Consider the following 17,867-nt stretch of genomic DNA (forward strand, 5'->3'; position numbering starts at 1 on the left):
CTGCAACACATTTCTGTTTTTTTTTCACATGGCAAAACAGCACATAAGGCATAAACAGTGTTTATACAAATCACATGAGCTTGACAGTGAATATTTTGTTTGACCATCTTTATTATCCAACAAAGCCTGAACTGTCTATTGAAGCTTTCTTGTAAGATCTTTAAATAGTCTTCAGAAATAGCTCTTCAGGCTTTTTGAAGGTCAGTCGAAGCTCTTCTTCAGATGTTGACTGCCTTTTGTTTTGGATCTTTGTTTCTCTTCCTATTAAGATCTATTAAGTTTTAACTAAGGACATAAAGTCTGTCAGTAAAGACTGATAGATTGATTGTAGATTCAGCTAAAGAAATGCGAGCAAACCATATGTGTTAAGTCTAATTGTTGAATGTTGCCATTGTGTTTCCCCAACAATATGTTTTTCTAACATGGGGCTAGTAACAAAGTACCTAAACATACAATTTTAAAATGGTTCTTTGCTAAGTTGTGTGTTGTTCCTTCCTTGAGTTAGTTGATAAATGTTTAGGTACAAGAAATCGACTGCGAATTAGTAGGAAACCGATGTTTAAAGAAAAACTTCAGAAAGACTGGAAAGCTAAAAAGATAAGATAAGACTTTATTTATCCCAGAGTTGGAAAATTCCTTTAAATTGTAAGTTAAACACAACAAACGTATAACAAGTAGTCTAAGTAAGTACTATGGTACAGCTCAATAAAATATAAAACAACAAAAATAAAGTATAAAACTAAAATAAAATAATAATATATTTAAATGCATGTGTATCAGTTACCTGTAAACACCCCTAATCTGCAGAAAAAGTGCCAAAAATTGTCCTAGAAGCCTCTCCGGAAATGTGTTATTGTGAAAATATGCTAACCGGAAGTTAGCTTTGTTAGCTTTGATGCTAACTTGATAGCAGCGTTGCTTCCCTTTGTCAGAGGACTGACTTCCGTTTTTGTGTTTTCTCCAGGTTTCTGGAAATCGCTGTTTATTGAGACGCTACGATTTCTGCCTCCTTGTTAAGCAGTAGTAATTGTGCGTGGTTTTCGAGAGGGAGCTGGTAAAAGATCCCCCACTTCAGCTTAAATCGAGTTTGAGTTCATTTTCTATCAGCCTTTAAAAACTGTTTACCTTGCTAGCTGGCTCGAATCAGCCAGCTGAGAAATCACCTAGCATGTTTCGGTTCTTGAGTGACGTTGATGAAGATCCCTATATGATGTAAGTACTGACATTTCACACTTTTTTTCTTTTGACACTGGTGTCTTTGTGTTCTATAAGTGATTGGTAGCTATATTGCGGATTGCTAAGTTTAAAAAATTTCCACTGTCCCTTGTAGCAGGTACCCTCCGTTACTCCTGCCAGCTGTGGGGGCCTACACTGGTCCACCATATTGGATAGACAATAACAAAAAGGTGTTAGCGTTCAACAGTATTTAGTTATAACCAGCCGGTCACTACATTCAGCAGTCAATTGCTCTCATTGGATTTCCACTGTTTCTTTAAATCGCTTGTTTTTTAGGTTTAAAAGTGCTTACTTTTGTAGTCTGGCAGGTTTACATTAGCGCATTTCCCGCTGGCAAATGGATGAAAAAAATCCGTAATCTCGCAGCCCTCAGTAAATACAGCATATATGCATTTTTGGTTTTTTATTTCAGACAAAAAAATCGAAATAACAGGTGCAAGTAAATCTTCTACTTCGGCTAATCTCTCACAAACAAACTATTTATTTTTAGAAAAGGCGCACTGCTTGATCAATTATGGAATATAACCGCGATTTTATTCTGATATTTAAACACACATAAAAAAACTTAAAAAAAACATCACAATGCAAAAGACTACTAGTGAAAATTTCTGAATGGCATATATTTGTACTTTACAATAATGCAAAATAAATCAAAATATTATTTGCAAATGAAAAATAGCTATTTTTTTTCATCTAACTTTTCATATAGGTTTTATCAAAATGAAGGTGTACCACAAAAACAAAAGTATCAGTATAGTCTAACCCAAATAGTACATAATTCTAGATTTTCCAGATGGTGCTCTAATTATAGCCGAGAACTCATTTTGAATAAATGTGTATGCATATTCTCTTTGCATTCATATCATTCTCAAGACCTACTGTCTTGCCAGTCTTGCATTCTTTACATTAGTGCATTTTCCCCTCAGGCAAATGGATGGAAATGGAAAATGCATAATATTTTGCTCTTTTAATAAATGCAGTGTAAAAGCATTTTTATAATGGAAATTAAAAACAAAAAACAAAAACACCTTTTGTAGGTGGAAATAAACTTTCTGTGTTGACTCATTTCCAATAGGCCTTTTATTAATAAAGATGCAATGATTGCATCTCAGCTCTTCATCACACTTATTTTCCATTTAACAGATAAACATCAGCTTTCTGTTAAAACCACAGCACAATCTAACGACACAGATGCACAAAATGCAAATTTCAGTATTTGATTTGGGTCTTGATGTTATACAAGTCCATGTTTGGTGTGCCTCCAGGCTTACTGGCTGGTTATTAAACTAATTCATTGGCAGTTGTTTTTGTCCTTTATTTGGTCTATTACATTTTAAATTGGCAAACACACTTTAAAGGAGCAACCAGACAGACACCAATTTTCAGCAACAATGCAGCCAGAGTCATAGAAAAATAACTAAATTGAGGGGCTTAAAGCAAGAACGGACAACATGAAGTGGGGACTAATTTTCGACAACTATTCGTTAACAACCAAACATCAAGGTGTGTCCTCACTTTAAAGCTGGTTGCTAGTGGGTATTCCAGGCTCTGGTTGTCGAGGTAACCCACTAAAGTATTTACTAACCTGCGATAATATCAATCATTGATATCCTGTGCTCTCATTGGAAGTCTCTCAAATCGCTCACCTGAAAGTTGAGAAAAGTTTGTGTCTTCCCACTTTATGCTGCCAAAGTTGTTGCTCGAAGAAAAAAGTTTAATTTTTAAAAAATAATGAAAGAAAAAGAAAAAACAGTAGCAAAATTTCATTGATATTCACTGGTCACTGGTTGGAAAATCACTTTAGCTACAAAACGATGTGTCAGTTGATTGACTTGCTTGTTGAAACAATATTCAGATTATGAAAATAATGAAAACAAAGGTGGCTGATAGCCTGGTTAATAAAGCAGGGTGCATGAGAGAAGAGTTTGCTGCGTGAATTTATTAATTTTTTTATATGTATACAAAATACACTATAATAGATTTTCTTATATTACTGGCTTTTCTTGTATTAAACCCCCAAACTGAAGAAAATAATAAAGCAAAATAATGGTTGGCTAAACTGGGCTCACAAACCCAGTGGAACTTGAAACACTTTGCTGGAGTATTTGCCTTGTGCTTGAAAGTTTACAGTTTTCCTCCTTGTGTCGTTTTCAGTTTACCTTCACCTATGTGAGTACAGTTCACACAGCTACACTCAGTTGATTCATACATGTGAAATCGAACACAAAAGTCTGATAAATGCTTTTGATTTCTTCCAGGGATCCGTTTGCAGCTCACAGGCAGCAGATGAGGAGTCTGTTTGGACCATTTGGGATGGAGCCTTTCCCTCTTGCTCCTCAGATGCAGCCACATCGTGCATCACGCAGACAGGTAACAGACTCTGTGCTGATAGATACTTTGTATGAGTTTTGTATGTCCAGATTGGCTTTTTGTTTACTGCCTTTTTTAAAATCTTAAGGTGTATATTTGTCTTTTAGGCTGGCCCTCTGGCTCCTTTTGGCATGATGGGAATGGTTAGTAACACCTTCTATGACCTCTTTTAACAACTGCAAACACGGTGCATGGTGACTTAATTTTCATTAAAGGAATTACAGAACTCTTAATTCTGTCACCAGCCACATGATGATATTCTGACTGATGATTGATAGGTTCCAGTGTAATTATATTAGACTTCTTAATAGGTTAGATTGAGGTTTACATCCCCAAAACTCTGTAGCCCTGAACATTTCAAGGTATTGCACAACGTAGGTGGTGCAAAGTTTAAGTTTATTGATTTGCTCGGATAAGAAAAAATAGCAGCAGTAATAATAGTTAATAATAGCTAATGAGTTGGCATCGAGTGTCCTGCTTCCTGTACCCTCTCATCAGGCAGCTCCTTCGCCAAGTATGTTCTCTCTAGAGAGAACCCACCGCAAGTCATCTCCTGCTGTGTCTGAACTTGCTTTTTCTGACTTTTTACAGAGTGTCAGTGTGAAACCAGCTCAATACAATATGGCAAAGCAAAATCTCTCAATAAAGTAAAAAAAATATGCAAGGAAGGAGCTCGGTTAAATATAGAAAAGTAAAAAAAGTAAACCTGAATAAAAACGCAACAAAATAAATAAAGGCACATTACCCAGATCTGTTATTACCTTAAACGAATCTTAAAAGAATGACTGCTGATTTAAAATAATAAAATAAGTTTTGTCATTTATTATATGGATTTTATGATTATGGTGGTTCAGCGGTTATCGCTGCTGCCATATAGCAATAAGCCACAAAGTTTAATCCTGCTGACCATCTTTCTGTGTTGAGTTTGCATGTTCTCCTTAGCCTGGGTGCCCCAGCTTCTTCACACAATCTACAGACATTCGTGTCAGTTATTTGTTTATCTTTGTTTGGCCTGTGCAGGGTGTATTTCATCTCCTCCCTGATGTCATCTGGGATCCTGGATTAAATAAAGGGTTAAAAAATTTAAGGGGATTGCTCAAAGAATGTTTTCTCCTACATAACGTAACACTTTTGGGCGTTTTCCAACAACGGGAACTGCCGTCATAGAACATCTTTCAGTCTGTTTTTAGCATAGAAGTGCATACTCTAGGTTAGATATCTGAGTGGCCCAGTTAATTGGTTAATCTTGAAAACAAAAAAAACATCTACTAGTCAGAAACAGGAAGAAGAGTAGCTATCAACACTGAAATTCTCCAGTATTGGTGGACGCAACAGTGTCCACTGTTGTTATTATCAAAGGGTTCTAGACCACAGTGGGAAACGGAGAGGCTGAAAGGGCTGTTTATGGCGCTGTGTAGCACCTCATGGCTGCCACGAGCTCCTGCACTGGAAAAGTGGTTATTGACAACTGTGCACTCAACACACAATGTATGCTGCTTTTCTGCCTGTGGTTGGGGACTACTCAAATGAGAAATGTAAAGATCCTCTTATTGCTTGCAGGGTGGAGGGTTCATGGATATGTTTGGCATGATGGGAGAAATGATGGGAAACGTGGTGAGTTGTTTTTTCTTTCCAAATAAACAGAAAGGAATTATTGTCGTAAATGAAATGTGTGTCTCACTAGTTCTCCATCATTTCTATTTACTTTCCATTATTTTTCTTCTTCCAGGACAGAATGTCTGGTTCACCAAACTGTCAGACGTTTTCCTCCTCAACAGTGATCTCATATTCGTCAACAGACCCAGGGGCTCCTAAAGTTTATCAGCAGACCAGTGAAACAAGGACGGGCCCAGGGGGGGTAGGAATAACTCACATTAGTTCAAATATATATACGAAGTTGTGGTCAGAGCCATGTAAGCAGACCTGCTCAGTGGCTGGGGCCTAATTAGTCTGCTGGCCTCATTAACACCAGTAAGTGTAGTGACTGTAAATAGATTATGTACAGTATAAATATCAGAGATGAACTTAAGTTCATCCCTTCCTGCCTGATTTTGTAATCTGAGGTATTTTTTGATTTGTTTTTTTTTGTTTTTTTCTTCCCCCAGATCCGTGAGACGCGGCAGTCGGTGAGGGACAGCGAGAGCGGCCTGGAGGGTCTTGCCATTGGCCACCACATTGGAGACCGTGCACACATAATGGCGCGTTCACGAAATCGCCGCACTGGAGACTGTGAAGAACGGCAAGACTACATTAACCTGGATGAGAGTGAGTCGACCCTGATTACAACACTAATCTTAGCTCAGGCTTCACCTACTATTCAAGCTAATTGGAATTGAATTTAAAAAGGGGGCAAAGGAGATGAATGAGGAGTTGTGACTTTGATGGTCTCACTTCACACACGTGTGATTTCTTTTTTTTCTTTTTGGCTCTTAACCCGGTGTTTGTTCCTGCTAGGTGAGGGTCCAGCATTTGACGAGGAGTGGAGAAGAGAAGCAGGAAGATACGCTCCCCCGAATGCTCGTGGGTTGGACTACGGCCGCGATCGACGAGGAGGCGGCCAGCAGCTCGCTCTTACCGCTCCTCCCAGTTCAACGTCCCCACCAGGTCATCGGCACGAGTCCCCCAGACACCGTCAGCCCCAAACCCGCCCACGTTACGACTGGTGAGAAGGTAAGAGAGATGTCAGAGATCATTGTGCCACTATTATTATAATTGCTGTAATCTGTTGTGAGCTTATTAATTTCTGAATGTTATCAGACATAAAATTAAATGGCCATATTTTACTCTTATAAATACTTTTTCGCAGTATATTGGTTTGCACAGTAAGAAATTATAAATGCTAAACGTTGTCACTGCTTTTTGATTTGCTTTTGTTCATTTGCACCTTGAATGCTAGGAGATTAAACAATGCCAGCTATTTTCCCTACATAGTTCTACAGAATGGTTTACTGCCCTTGTTTTAACACTTTTCTGAGACTGCTCTTCACACATGAGTACCTGCTGCAGTATCCTCCTGAACAATAGGTGCCATTACTCAGAGAAAACCTCCACATTACTCTTAGTATAGGAAGTGAAGAAGTTAGAGGTTTTTTTCCAAAGTCTTCCAAACTCTATTTTTCCAGAAAGTCTCCCTCTGCATAACCTTTGAATCTCGGAGCTTCCGTATTCATATATCATTAAAATGGCAGGGGCACCAGTTTAGCTCACTGGGATGAGCAGGCGACCATATGCCGCATCGCAGAGAGCGGTGGGCCTCACTGGCTTCCAGTGAAGTTCAGAGTTAATTTTGAAATATTAATTATAACATATAAAACCTTATATGGCCAGGCTCCTGTATATATAGAAGAGCTTCTGAAACCTTATAACAGCACATGGCCTGTCCAATCTATCTGATCATGTCTCATAATTTCATCGACTTAATTTCAGCAATACCCAAATAAACCTTCTTACCATTAAAAAATAATTTAAAAATAAGGTTGTTTTCTTCTCTGTTTACTGTTTGCACCGCCACCGTAGCCTGATCATTTTCTTCTAGGAATCTTAAGTCCTTTAGGCTAATGCACAGCAGCCACAAAATCCCAGCACTGTGTTGGGGTCTCAGTGCTGTGCAAAGGTGTGAGCAAGCCTATTAGTAGTCGTGGGCCATAGATCACGCCTCAGTGATCTATGGCCCACAATATAGCTACCAATCACTCAGTTTAGTTTATCTAATGCACTTTTTTGGCATTGTGTGTTTGTCCCTCCAGGTGTTCCGTATAACAATGCGACCAGATTGAAGGAGTTGAGGATTTCCCCGATGCTGTGAACCACGATGAGGACGGGAAGTTGATGCCCGCCATAAATGTTTGATATGACTGGACTGTCTTTACATGAACAACATATTACACACACACACACACACACACACACACACACACACACACACACACACACACACACACACACACACACACACACACACACACACAATGGTTAGAGTTTAAATTCTTTACTCTTACACACACAGACACACTTACAAACGCCCCTGTGTAAACATGGGTATAACTACACTCACTTAATGTATAAATATATATAAACACTCATTCTCTAAACTTGACATGTGTCTTTGCCCACTGCACTAAAGTGCTACAGTATACAGTACATCTGCTGTACAATCCATTTTATGTTTGTGAAGACACTCGTGTGTCGGTGAATTGAATTGTATACTGATAACTAATTAATGTAATAAATAAAAAGTTCATTAAACATTGTTAGATAATTGCAAAGTGTGCCTCTGTTTTGATGTTTTGGGGTTGCATGTCTTAAATTATGGAGTGTTGTTTAAAGAGTTTTCCGATTCTGTATTTTTCCTTTTGTTTTTTTTAAAACCCTTGCTTATTCATAAAATGTATTGACAGCTAAATAACGTGTTCATTTGTGTCAATGCAAGTCTACATACACATGCATGCACGCATTCATAGGTGTGCGCCCTCTTCATCTTCCCTGTGCCACCGTGTCTGCAGGTCATGTGATGTCCAGATGGCACGTTCAAGCGGGGCAGCCAATGAAAAACTTTCCTTTTCTCCAAACGCCCCATAGCTTCCCGTCTGCATTTCGCTCGTGCTGGCTGTATCTTTAATTACATCTAAGACTATTTTTAAATGCACATCCTCCCTCCGGCAGCGGCTGCTCCCGTCTACCTGTCTTCTTGTTTCCTTTAATCCCTATCATTAGATATCTAACGTTCCCCAACAAGGCGCCTTCTTTTCTGCTGTCTTTGCTAAGATGCATCCTCCTTGTGGTTGCTTTGTTGTCACATCTCCTGCCTGTCATCCACATGCACTTACTTCAGCTGTATCGCAGCGCTGCTTGGACCTGACAGGAAGCGCAAATGAACGTTTCATGTATCAGTTTGCTGGGACAATATTTTCATGTCACGAGTGCCTCTGTAGTTATCAGCAGTGAGCAGATGTGTACGCAGCACGTATGACAGGACTGCGTGGGTGTAAAGTAGCGGTGTATGTTAAATGCTCAGATGGTTACATTGTTTCCTGCACCCCTATTAATACACAAATCCACATTGCTCCAGCTCTTCTACTCAATTCCTCCTTCCTATCTCTTTTTCCTCTCTCCTTGCTTTGTTCCCTCCCCTCCTCTGCATCTTCCAATGACTCACATGCTCACCCTCCCCCCGTGTGTCATACGTTTTCACCCCTTCTCCTCCCACCTCCCCTTCCCGCTATTGCTCCTCATTCGCCCACATTCGCTCACTTTCTCCACCAGGCTTCAAACAAGCTGCAGGTAACGTTTAAAAAGATTGATCTGTTTCTTCAGTCCCTCCATCCCTCTCATCCCGCTCCCCTCCCCCATCTCCTCGTCGCTACCTGCGCTGTCTTTTGCGTCTCATCTCTGTTGGTCCGTGCTCTCTGTCACTGACTGAAACGGGCGAGAAATTGAGCTGGTTTGTGGTCTGGAACAGTTTGACAGATTTTTAAGTAGGTGCGCATCACTGGTTTCTGATTCATGTCTTTCTCTGTGTGAGTGTGAGCATTTTCCTTGAGAACCTCTTTTTCCACTGCTTTCCATCCTCAAGGCTGCGTCACTATCACCACAGTGTGTGTTCAAGTGGAAAAGAGGAAGAGAGTGTGAAGTCCTTGTTTTTCATATGAGTGCTTTTGGTATTTCACAGGCTATTTTCATACCGAGCTTCATCTTCACGCGCAGCTTTGCTTGCTCATGTGTTTCCTTCTCTAATTAAAATAACAGACTGAGTGTATGAGCACTGGATAAAATCTGCATTTGAAATGAGGCCAATGTTCCCTTGTTTTTATTTATTTATTTATTTATTTATTTATTTTAACAGGATGTCTATAGTGAATATTGTTGCCAGGGAGATCTTGGACTCCAGGGGAAACCCCACTGTGGAAGTAGATCTGCATACAGACAAAGGTTTAGAAAAAATAAAATCTCTTGTTTAATGTCTCAAATTAATGTTTAGATTATTTCATTAAGGTTAACTACATCCTTCTCCATCCTCTTTCCTCTCCCTCAACCTTTCACCCCATTACGTCTGCCTCCTCTATCCACCCACCAATCATATGCTTCGATTCCAGGTCTTTTCAGGGCTGCTGTTCCCAGTGGTGCCTCCACAGGCATCTACGAGGCTCTGGAGCTCCGAGATGGCGACAAGACTCGCTACAAGGGCAAAGGTGTGAACACTTACAAAGATGTCTCCCCTGCACTAAGCGCTCTTGTTTTTCTGCCTGTATCTGATTTTGCATGATGGTTCTTTTCCTTATTGTAACAAAATGGGGACTAACTGGCTTCACGTTTTGCACTAAAGGTGTGACAAAGGCTGTTGCTCACATTAATGACACCCTTGGACCCGCCCTCATCCAGTCTGTGAGTACTTCACTTTGGCTCAGTTCAGTTTTGTTTACTGTACACAGCACAAGTTCACAACCAACAGTAACCTCAAGGTGCTTTCTGTTGTAAGTGAAATGTTATAGTATTACAGAGAGAACCAAAAACATCACATGCGCCTCTATCACCAATCAGTGTGGGGGGAAGAAGACTCCATAGACTGTATATAGAAGATGGGTGAAGCCAGCATGACATTGATTTCTAGGTTGGCTCCACATTATGAAGCCTAGCTGTATTTGTTTTGTTTTTGTTATACAGGCACACCTGCTAAGTGACATACTTCTTAAAATACGAGAGGTTTACTCATCCTTTTGGATGGGCCATGCTTCATTGCAAGTCATATTATTAGTACTGTTGGTGCCAAAAGGCAGAGGTCCTGTTCATTAAGTGGAGTTTAGTGCTTGAGGCCTAGCAAACAACAACTGGCTCCAGCTCGTTGTGTTGGAATATATGCAGGTCAGAGTGTCCACACTCCTGTAATGTTAATTAGCCATAGAGACTACAGTCCCGTGTAAATATGTTATTTACCAGGCTAAGGTTTTGACTTTAAACTTGTGAGTCACTGTTGGACAGAACCCCAAGTCGCCATACAAGGAACTGCAGATTTAGCATTTTGGCATTGGCTTCGTTTTGCTCAGAAGAAATCTTCAGCAGCATTTGGCTCAGGGAGGGGCAGCCATCTGTTGCAGCCAGTTAGGCTGAGGGTAAAGAGAAACAATGGGCAAAAACAAAGGGAGAAGATACACAGTTAATGTAGTGCAATAGTGACATAAAAATGCATAGGAAGAGAAGACGATGGGAGTGGAGAAGAAGTGATCAGTGCATCAGCTTAAGGCTACATCAGTGTAACTAAGGCAGGGGGTGGCCAACTCGAGAGCCGGTGTCCTGCAGGTTTTAGATATCACCCTGGATCAACAAACCTGATTCAAATGATTAGTTCATTACTAGGCCTCTGGAGAACTTCAAGAAATGTTGAGGAGATAATTTAGCCATTTAAATCAGCTGTGATGGATCAAGGACACATCTAAAACCTGCAGGACACTGGCTCTCAAGGCCTGGAGTTGGCCACCCCTGAACTAAGGGATACCTCAGGGTCATCTAATCCAATACTAACTATAAGATGTATCAAAAAAAAGGGAGAGCTTGAACCCAAACCAGGAGAGATGGGCGCGATAGCTGAAGCACTGCCCCCCTTTAAATCTGAAGGAACCACAAGTAAGCCTGTATTGTGAGAGCAAAATGCTCTATTAAAATAGTACATGATGGGGATTCATCCAGCAAAGTGATGGGATAAACAAAAGAATATTCAGTTTATGCTGCAGAACCTGATGAGCAGCCGAGCGGGACTGAAATGAAAAAATCTGTTTACTGTATGAGGAATATTGTGTTTTTCTTCCAGGGAATCAGTGTGCTGGAGCAGGAGAAGCTGGACAATGTGATGATTGAAATGGACGGCACTGACAACAAATGTAAGCCTCGCTCACATCTCGTGTGGGGTGATGGTATATATGTGTACTGACATGTTTCCGCACCAGTGAGTACCGACTGCATGTGTGCGTTATGTTTGTGACTGCCTCTATTTCGCCTCCAGCTAAGTTTGGTGCCAACTCTATTCTGGGAGTATCGCTGGCCATATGCAAAGCTGGCGCAGCAGAGAAAGGTGTCCCCCTGTACCGTCACATTGCTGACCTGGCAGGAAACAGAGAGCTGGTCCTCCCTGTTCCTGTGAGTTTTATAGTTTTTAAAAAAATTAATTTTTCTCCAAACATAAATGACCAACCATAAAAAAACCCACATCCATCTGACATTCTTTTAGGCTTTTAATGTGATTAATGGAGGCTCTCACGCTGGGAACAGGCTGGCCATGCAGGAATTCATGGTTCTTCCAGTGGGTGCCGAGTCTTTCCGTGATGCTCTGCGTGTGGGGGCGGAGCTCTACCAGACACTGAGAAGTGTCATAAAGGAGAAATATGGTCAGGATGCTACAAATGTGGGTGATGAAGGGGGGTTTGCCCCTAACATACAAGAGAACAGTGAAGGTAAGCACGGCGACCACCTGAAAACAATTTCCTTCAGCCTAATCTAACATATCGCTCCTGTTTCTTCCTGTCAGCTCTGGAGCTGATAAAGACAGCCATAGAGAAGGCGGGCTTCACAGATAAGGTGGTGATAGGAATGGATGTTGCTGCTTCAGAGTTCTTCAGTGAGGGCAAATATGACCTGGACTTTAAGTCGCCACCAAATGCTGCCCGCAACATCACCGCTGATGAGCTGGCCGCCATCTACCAGGGATTCATTAATAACTACCCAGGTGTGTAATGTGGTGTGTGAGTACACATGTTCTCCAGAGAGCACAATGTGGGCACCTCTTAGTCATTAAAAAAAAAAAAAAGGGGGGGGGGGGTGTTATTGATTTCTCTAAGCCTCCGTCAGCTTGAATCAAAGCATCAGGGCTATCGCAGTCGACTCCATATGTTTTTTTTCCTCCCACCATATTTCTTTTGTCACATTTTAGAAAGAAATAGTCAAAGAAAAAGAGAAAAGGGGCGGCAGAAAGAGCCTGGTCTCGCCTCCTGACACATGAAGCTGTTAAGGAAGATTTAATTATGTGCTACATTGCAAATTTGGCAAGCGGGGTACTGCTCTGATGTGGGTCTTTACCCTGTAAATGGTGTGCATACTATTTGTGGGCTGTGTGCATGTTTGCATCTGTAATTAATAGCAGTAGATCTAAAGGCATTAGAACAGCTACTAGTGATTTCAGCTAGCCTTGTGTTTCTCCTACAGTGTTGTAATATTTGAGTCATGGAGGAAAATGATCTTACCCATGTGTCCTTCCCTCTAGTGGTGTCTATTGAAGATCCTTTTGACCAGGATGACTGGCCCGCTTGGTCTCAGTTCACAGCCTCAGTGGGTATCCAGGTAAGATATTACAAATTATGCCATTATTATGTGGAAGTAGATCAGCGCAGCTCTTCTTCAACAGGTAATCTCGTATTCCTCCTCCTTCCATTAAACAAAGAACAGTCAAAATTAATGGTGCAGAAGTAAAGTCATCCTGTTTTTATTTAGCAGAATGAGCCAAGCCGTAAAAAGCAAGTTTCTATCAATATCCATACACATTAAAGCACGTACCCCTCCTCTCCCCTCCAATACTGCTGTCTTATTTATTCTATGTGGACCAGAACTTCATTTACACACTTAGAGATACAACAAAGGTTAATGCCCCCTGAATAAGTACACGTGATACTAATCCCCGTGCCCTTCACTTCACTCGCTGTGCAGGTTGTTGGAGATGATCTGACAGTCACCAACCCACGAAGAATACAACGAGCTGTGGAGGAAAAAGCCTGCAACTGTCTGCTCCTCAAAGTCAACCAGATTGGGTCTGTTACAGAGGCCATCAAAGCGTGAGTTGACTTTATGTGTTTCAAGCCAAAATCTGTGGGCACACACACGGATTGCAGTTATACTAATTTCCTCTCTGGTTTTCCAGGTGCAAGCTGGCACAGGAGAACGGCTGGGGCGTGATGGTGAGCCACCGCTCAGGAGAGACAGAGGACACTTTTATAGCTGACCTGGTGGTTGGTCTCTGCACTGGACAGGTAACACATGCAACAGTCTGACAGCTCATATCCCTCTGCTAGCTTAACTGCTTATTACTGATCACGTTTCATGCTCTAAGTTTTCCTTGGGTCCCGGTGCATAAGCAACATAACAGCAACATAACAGTGCAGCATCACACTTTGGGACCATACAAAGCAGCAATAATCAGAATCAGCATCAGCATACTTTATTAATCCCTAAGGAAATTATGTATGATTATTGTAATTATGTATAATAATATGTATTAAACATGATAAAGCAGTGCAAATAAGAGCATGAGGTAATAAACAGATGTGGAAATGAAGCAGCTCAATATTCATTAACTTTTTACTGTACTTCTAAAAACAAAACAACTGAAGTCCTGAAATTAATAAGTTAACTAATCAGTGCATTGATAACAACAGTGAAATATCAATACAGTCAATTCAGTTTAGTTCAAGGTGCTTTATATTGGAAGGTAAAGACCCTAAATTGTTAGAAAGAAACCTTAACAGTCAGCCAGCCCACTTGGCAACAGTGGGAAGAAAGAACTCCCTGGCAGAACCAGGCTCAGGGTAGAGGCAGCCAACCACCGTTCCCAGTTGGGTGTGAGAGGGAAAAGAAGAGAGCAGAGACGGGACGAAACGCAAACTTTAGGAGATAAACATACAAAACATTTGGTCATAAGATCTTCATAATGCTAATAATTTGCAGCTTGTTTTTCTCAACACTTTTGTCTAAAAATATAATTTTAAGAATAGTAGTCAGAATTTGTAACATTATACACAGAATAATATATGTATTAAATATCAAAATGCCAGTTAGTTATTGCCTCGGTACAGAGTATTAGTACTAAATGTGCAGAACCTGCTTGAGGGGAGTGTAACCCGGTTACGTTGTTCCCTAAATGCTTCATATGCAGGCAGTCTAAAGCTGAAAACAAGTAATAATCAAATTGTGAGGACTGCAGATCGAAACAACTTTATCCTCAGCACTGCACTTACTGGAGACTCCAGCAGTCCACCTCCCAAGTAGGAAGAGATCAGCTAAACGTTGACAGGCGATCAGACATGTGGAGATTTGTTGAATTAATGATAAAAGTTCAGCCACGTCTGTAGCTGTTAGTGTTTTTTTTCTTCATTCAGATCAAAACTGGAGCTCCCTGTCGATCTGAACGCCTGGCCAAATACAATCAGCTCATGAGGTGGGTATCTGTAGCTTACATTGCATAAATGTATGTACATGGTATGCAAATGGATTCCTGTATAGCGCTTGCACTATTTTGATATTTCTCCTCTTGTCTTCATTCTTTTATCTGTTGTCATCTTCTTTCACATTCACCTTCCTGCTCTGCATTTCACCTCCTCTTCCTCTCAGGATTGAGGAAGAGCTGGGCGATCAGGCTCGCTTTGCTGGACACAACTTCCGCAACCCCAGCGCCATTTAGGGAGTGGGGTGCCAGTGTTCTCAGCAGACAAAATGAGAGAGAACAAAAAAACCCCCACGCATACATATAAATAGTGTCATATTTCCCTGATTAGTTCTATGTGGTGAGAAGTTTACGTGTATCAGCAAAGCACTAAACACACAAAGATGAACTTAAAAGCATCAAAACGAATTAGTTTTCACATTATAGCTACAATATATCGATCTAACACTTCAGTGAGTGATAGAGATGATTGCCTACAGCCAGCCTCCACGAATCCTAACAAAGCCTGGTGGAGGAAAAAAAAATCTACTGAACTACTGAGTCACACTCCCCTTCACGGGCTTGTTAGTTTCTCTCATTTTCCTGAGCCCCCTGACTCTCTCCTTTTCACTTGCTGCAGAAGTGTTTTGATCTTTTTTGTGCCCTGTTGTTTCCTCCTCTTCCTCCTCCTCCTGTTTAACAGCTTGCTGCAAAGTTGTGTCTGCTACTTTGTCTGTTCAAAGTGAAGCTTAATAAAGAGATGGATATATGTTAACTCTAACCAAAGATCTGGGTGTGTTTGTTTTGAAGAGAAGCCTCACTGTGCTTCTTTTTGAGAGGTAAATATAATCGGTTATGGAGCAAAACTAGAAACCCATGTAGCTCTGAAATATTATCTTACAGGGTTTATGATTATAATTTCAAACCTGTGGTGAAATAAGGGAATCTTTTAGCACAAATGTTTTTTTTCTATAGGGGTTTGTTTGTTTGTTTCGTGGTCTTTGTGACTGAAACAACTTCTGGATAAGAAGAATGAGTTGTTCATACGTAAAGACTTCCTATAATGGTTTGAATATTTCAAGCCTGTTCCGTGCCTCTTTCATGCAGGTAAAAACACTTTTGCAGGGAAACACCTGTGCATCCTCGACTTTAGCTCCTCCTGCTGCCTCCTCTGTCCTATAGATGCAATTTGGGAATGGATTTCTGGGTCACAGTCAGGAGGACACAGAAGACAAGGAGGCACAAAGTAGTAATGAGAAAAGCCCTGTGCCTTTGTCAGGTCATAGTTGCTGTAATGTTTCCTTTTAGTGACCCTGTGTGTTTTAAGACTTATCTTGTTAGTCTCTTTTTTTCATGCTCTATCCTGCCGTCATTGCGCAGCGTTTGTCTTTTAAGTTAAAGCAACTTTAATTACTTTAATTTAATCTGTGTGTGTTTGGGTCAAAGAGTCTCTCCAGTTTGACAGTTTGGTTTCACAGTTCATGCACAACAACAAAAAATGTTAAAGTTGTGTAGCTGTCTTGACTTCTTTACACATTGCGACTTAAACAGACTTCTGTGATGCACAGAAATTCATTAGAATCGCATCGTTAAATATAACCAGCTGTCAGAGGCAAACACCTGCTGTTTTCGTCAACAGTCTGTGTCATAGCAGATCATTTTGATACTACAGGAAAAGCACAGGTATTATTGGGAATATTTAAAAAGACCTGTTGCCGAGTGAAAAGTGGCTCAAATGTTACATCCACAGGCAGCAGTGCAGCAGCTTTTTTTCATTTTAATATTATTAATCTTTTATACTGCATAAAAAATAGTCTTTAGAAACTGTTTTAAACAATGTTATTGCAGCAAGTATCACAGAAGGTAATGACTTTATATAATCTAATACAAAGAAGTTTATATTAGGAGAAGAGACAGTACACACACAAAGACAGCTATACATATAGTGGATAGATTAATGTAAAGTGGATGTAGGAGTGGAGACAGTTGAAGCGTGGGCTAATAAACGTGTAAATTATGTAAAGTAGTCTATTAATATACCAATCTTTTGATAAAGGTATAATAAATGTGCAGACCACTTAGAAAAAAACATCGTAATAGGAAAACTAAACAACCCCTCCAACACACGGCCCGTAATACCCTAAGATATACATTAGATGTACCAGCTTAACACTTTAATACAGTAGAATTAATATATTTCTCAATGACATATGAAGGAACAATCTCAATAAGCTCTTTTTTTTCTTTTAAGTATACTCAAAAGAAATAAACCAAATAAAATAAAATAAATTGAAATAAATGAGGTTAATAATGAAGTGTGTGGAATTTGAGTTCAACAGGATAAAATGTAAATGAAATACAATAAAACATCATGTAAGCTATTTTAATTATGTTTTAGTTTGTTTACTGAATTTGAGATATTTCACTGAATGAAGCCATTTTATTGTTATATACTCAGCTTTTATTTAATAACAATAATTGTAGTATTACTATGTAACACTTGTTTACATTGTACTATTTTAATTTTTGTTGGATTTTATTTGGATTTTAAATGATTACAGTTGGAACTGTATTACAATTAAACTTGTCTACTCCTTTTAGTTTTTACCGTGTTTTGTCGTTTTGTATTTTTTTTATTGATTTATCAATTTATACATTGCTTTATAAATTTAGCCTGCCTATTTCAGTTTTGTTGCAGGTTAGGGAGAAATAAAGCATGTCTTGTCTTAAAAGCGGAATATAATGCAGTAAAGTGGCTTTACAAAGTAAAATAGCAAAAATAAAGCAGAATATTGTAAAATAATCTGCCACATTCATGCAGTTTGAGTGTGTGCACCTTCACTTTATCTAAGTCAATGTGGGTCTTCTATAAGGAACAAAAATAAATTGAAATACAGAACATGTAATTATTAAATTAGTTTAAATTGGTTACATAGCTGCACACCTGGCTCTGACAGCTGCACATGTATGACTGTAGGTCAGGTATCAGCTGCACGCGCCGGGCAGCAGAGGGAGCGCGAGCGGGGCTCGGTTCCTGTCTCGCCCCGGTTGCTAGTGATGATGATGAAGGAACGCTGGAGCTGCG

General features: G+C 40.0%; 2 protein-coding genes across 4 annotated transcripts; both read left to right on the forward strand.

Annotated features, from left to right (window-relative positions):
* The first annotated feature begins 900 nt into the window (after positions 1-900).
* mlf2 (myeloid leukemia factor 2) lies at positions 901-7,558 on the forward strand. Its single transcript, XM_080897468.1, has 9 exons — positions 901-1,212; positions 3,391-3,405; positions 3,495-3,606; positions 3,714-3,749; positions 5,167-5,220; positions 5,336-5,464; positions 5,712-5,871; positions 6,061-6,276; positions 7,353-7,558. Exons 1-8 carry the CDS (start codon positions 1,169-1,171, stop codon positions 6,270-6,272), a joined length of 762 nt encoding a protein of 253 aa, XP_080753594.1. The 5' UTR covers positions 901-1,168; the 3' UTR covers positions 6,273-6,276; positions 7,353-7,558.
* Positions 7,559-7,702: 144 nt separating this feature from the next.
* Positions 7,703-17,228, forward strand: LOC308406442 (gamma-enolase-like). 3 transcript variants are annotated; one of them, XM_080897466.1, is made up of 13 exons: positions 7,703-9,084; positions 9,449-9,534; positions 9,699-9,794; positions 9,929-9,987; positions 11,408-11,477; positions 11,600-11,733; positions 11,825-12,047; positions 12,122-12,319; positions 12,854-12,930; positions 13,294-13,418; positions 13,505-13,613; positions 14,739-14,797; positions 14,971-17,228. In XM_080897466.1, exons 2-13 carry the CDS (start codon positions 9,450-9,452, stop codon positions 15,038-15,040), a joined length of 1,305 nt encoding a protein of 434 aa, XP_080753592.1. In that variant the 5' UTR covers positions 7,703-9,084; position 9,449; the 3' UTR covers positions 15,041-17,228. The 3 variants fall into 3 exon arrangements, with proteins under 3 accessions (XP_080753592.1, XP_080753593.1, XP_080753591.1); XM_080897467.1 differs by having other exon boundaries at positions 7,703-9,080; XM_080897465.1 differs by having other exon boundaries at positions 7,703-8,886.
* The last annotated feature ends 639 nt before the right edge of the window (positions 17,229-17,867 follow it).

This window comes from Rhamphochromis sp. 'chilingali' (assembly GCF_963969265.1).
Source record: "Rhamphochromis sp. 'chilingali' genome assembly, chromosome: 11".
Taxonomy (NCBI): Eukaryota; Metazoa; Chordata; class Actinopteri; order Cichliformes; family Cichlidae; genus Rhamphochromis; species Rhamphochromis sp. 'chilingali'.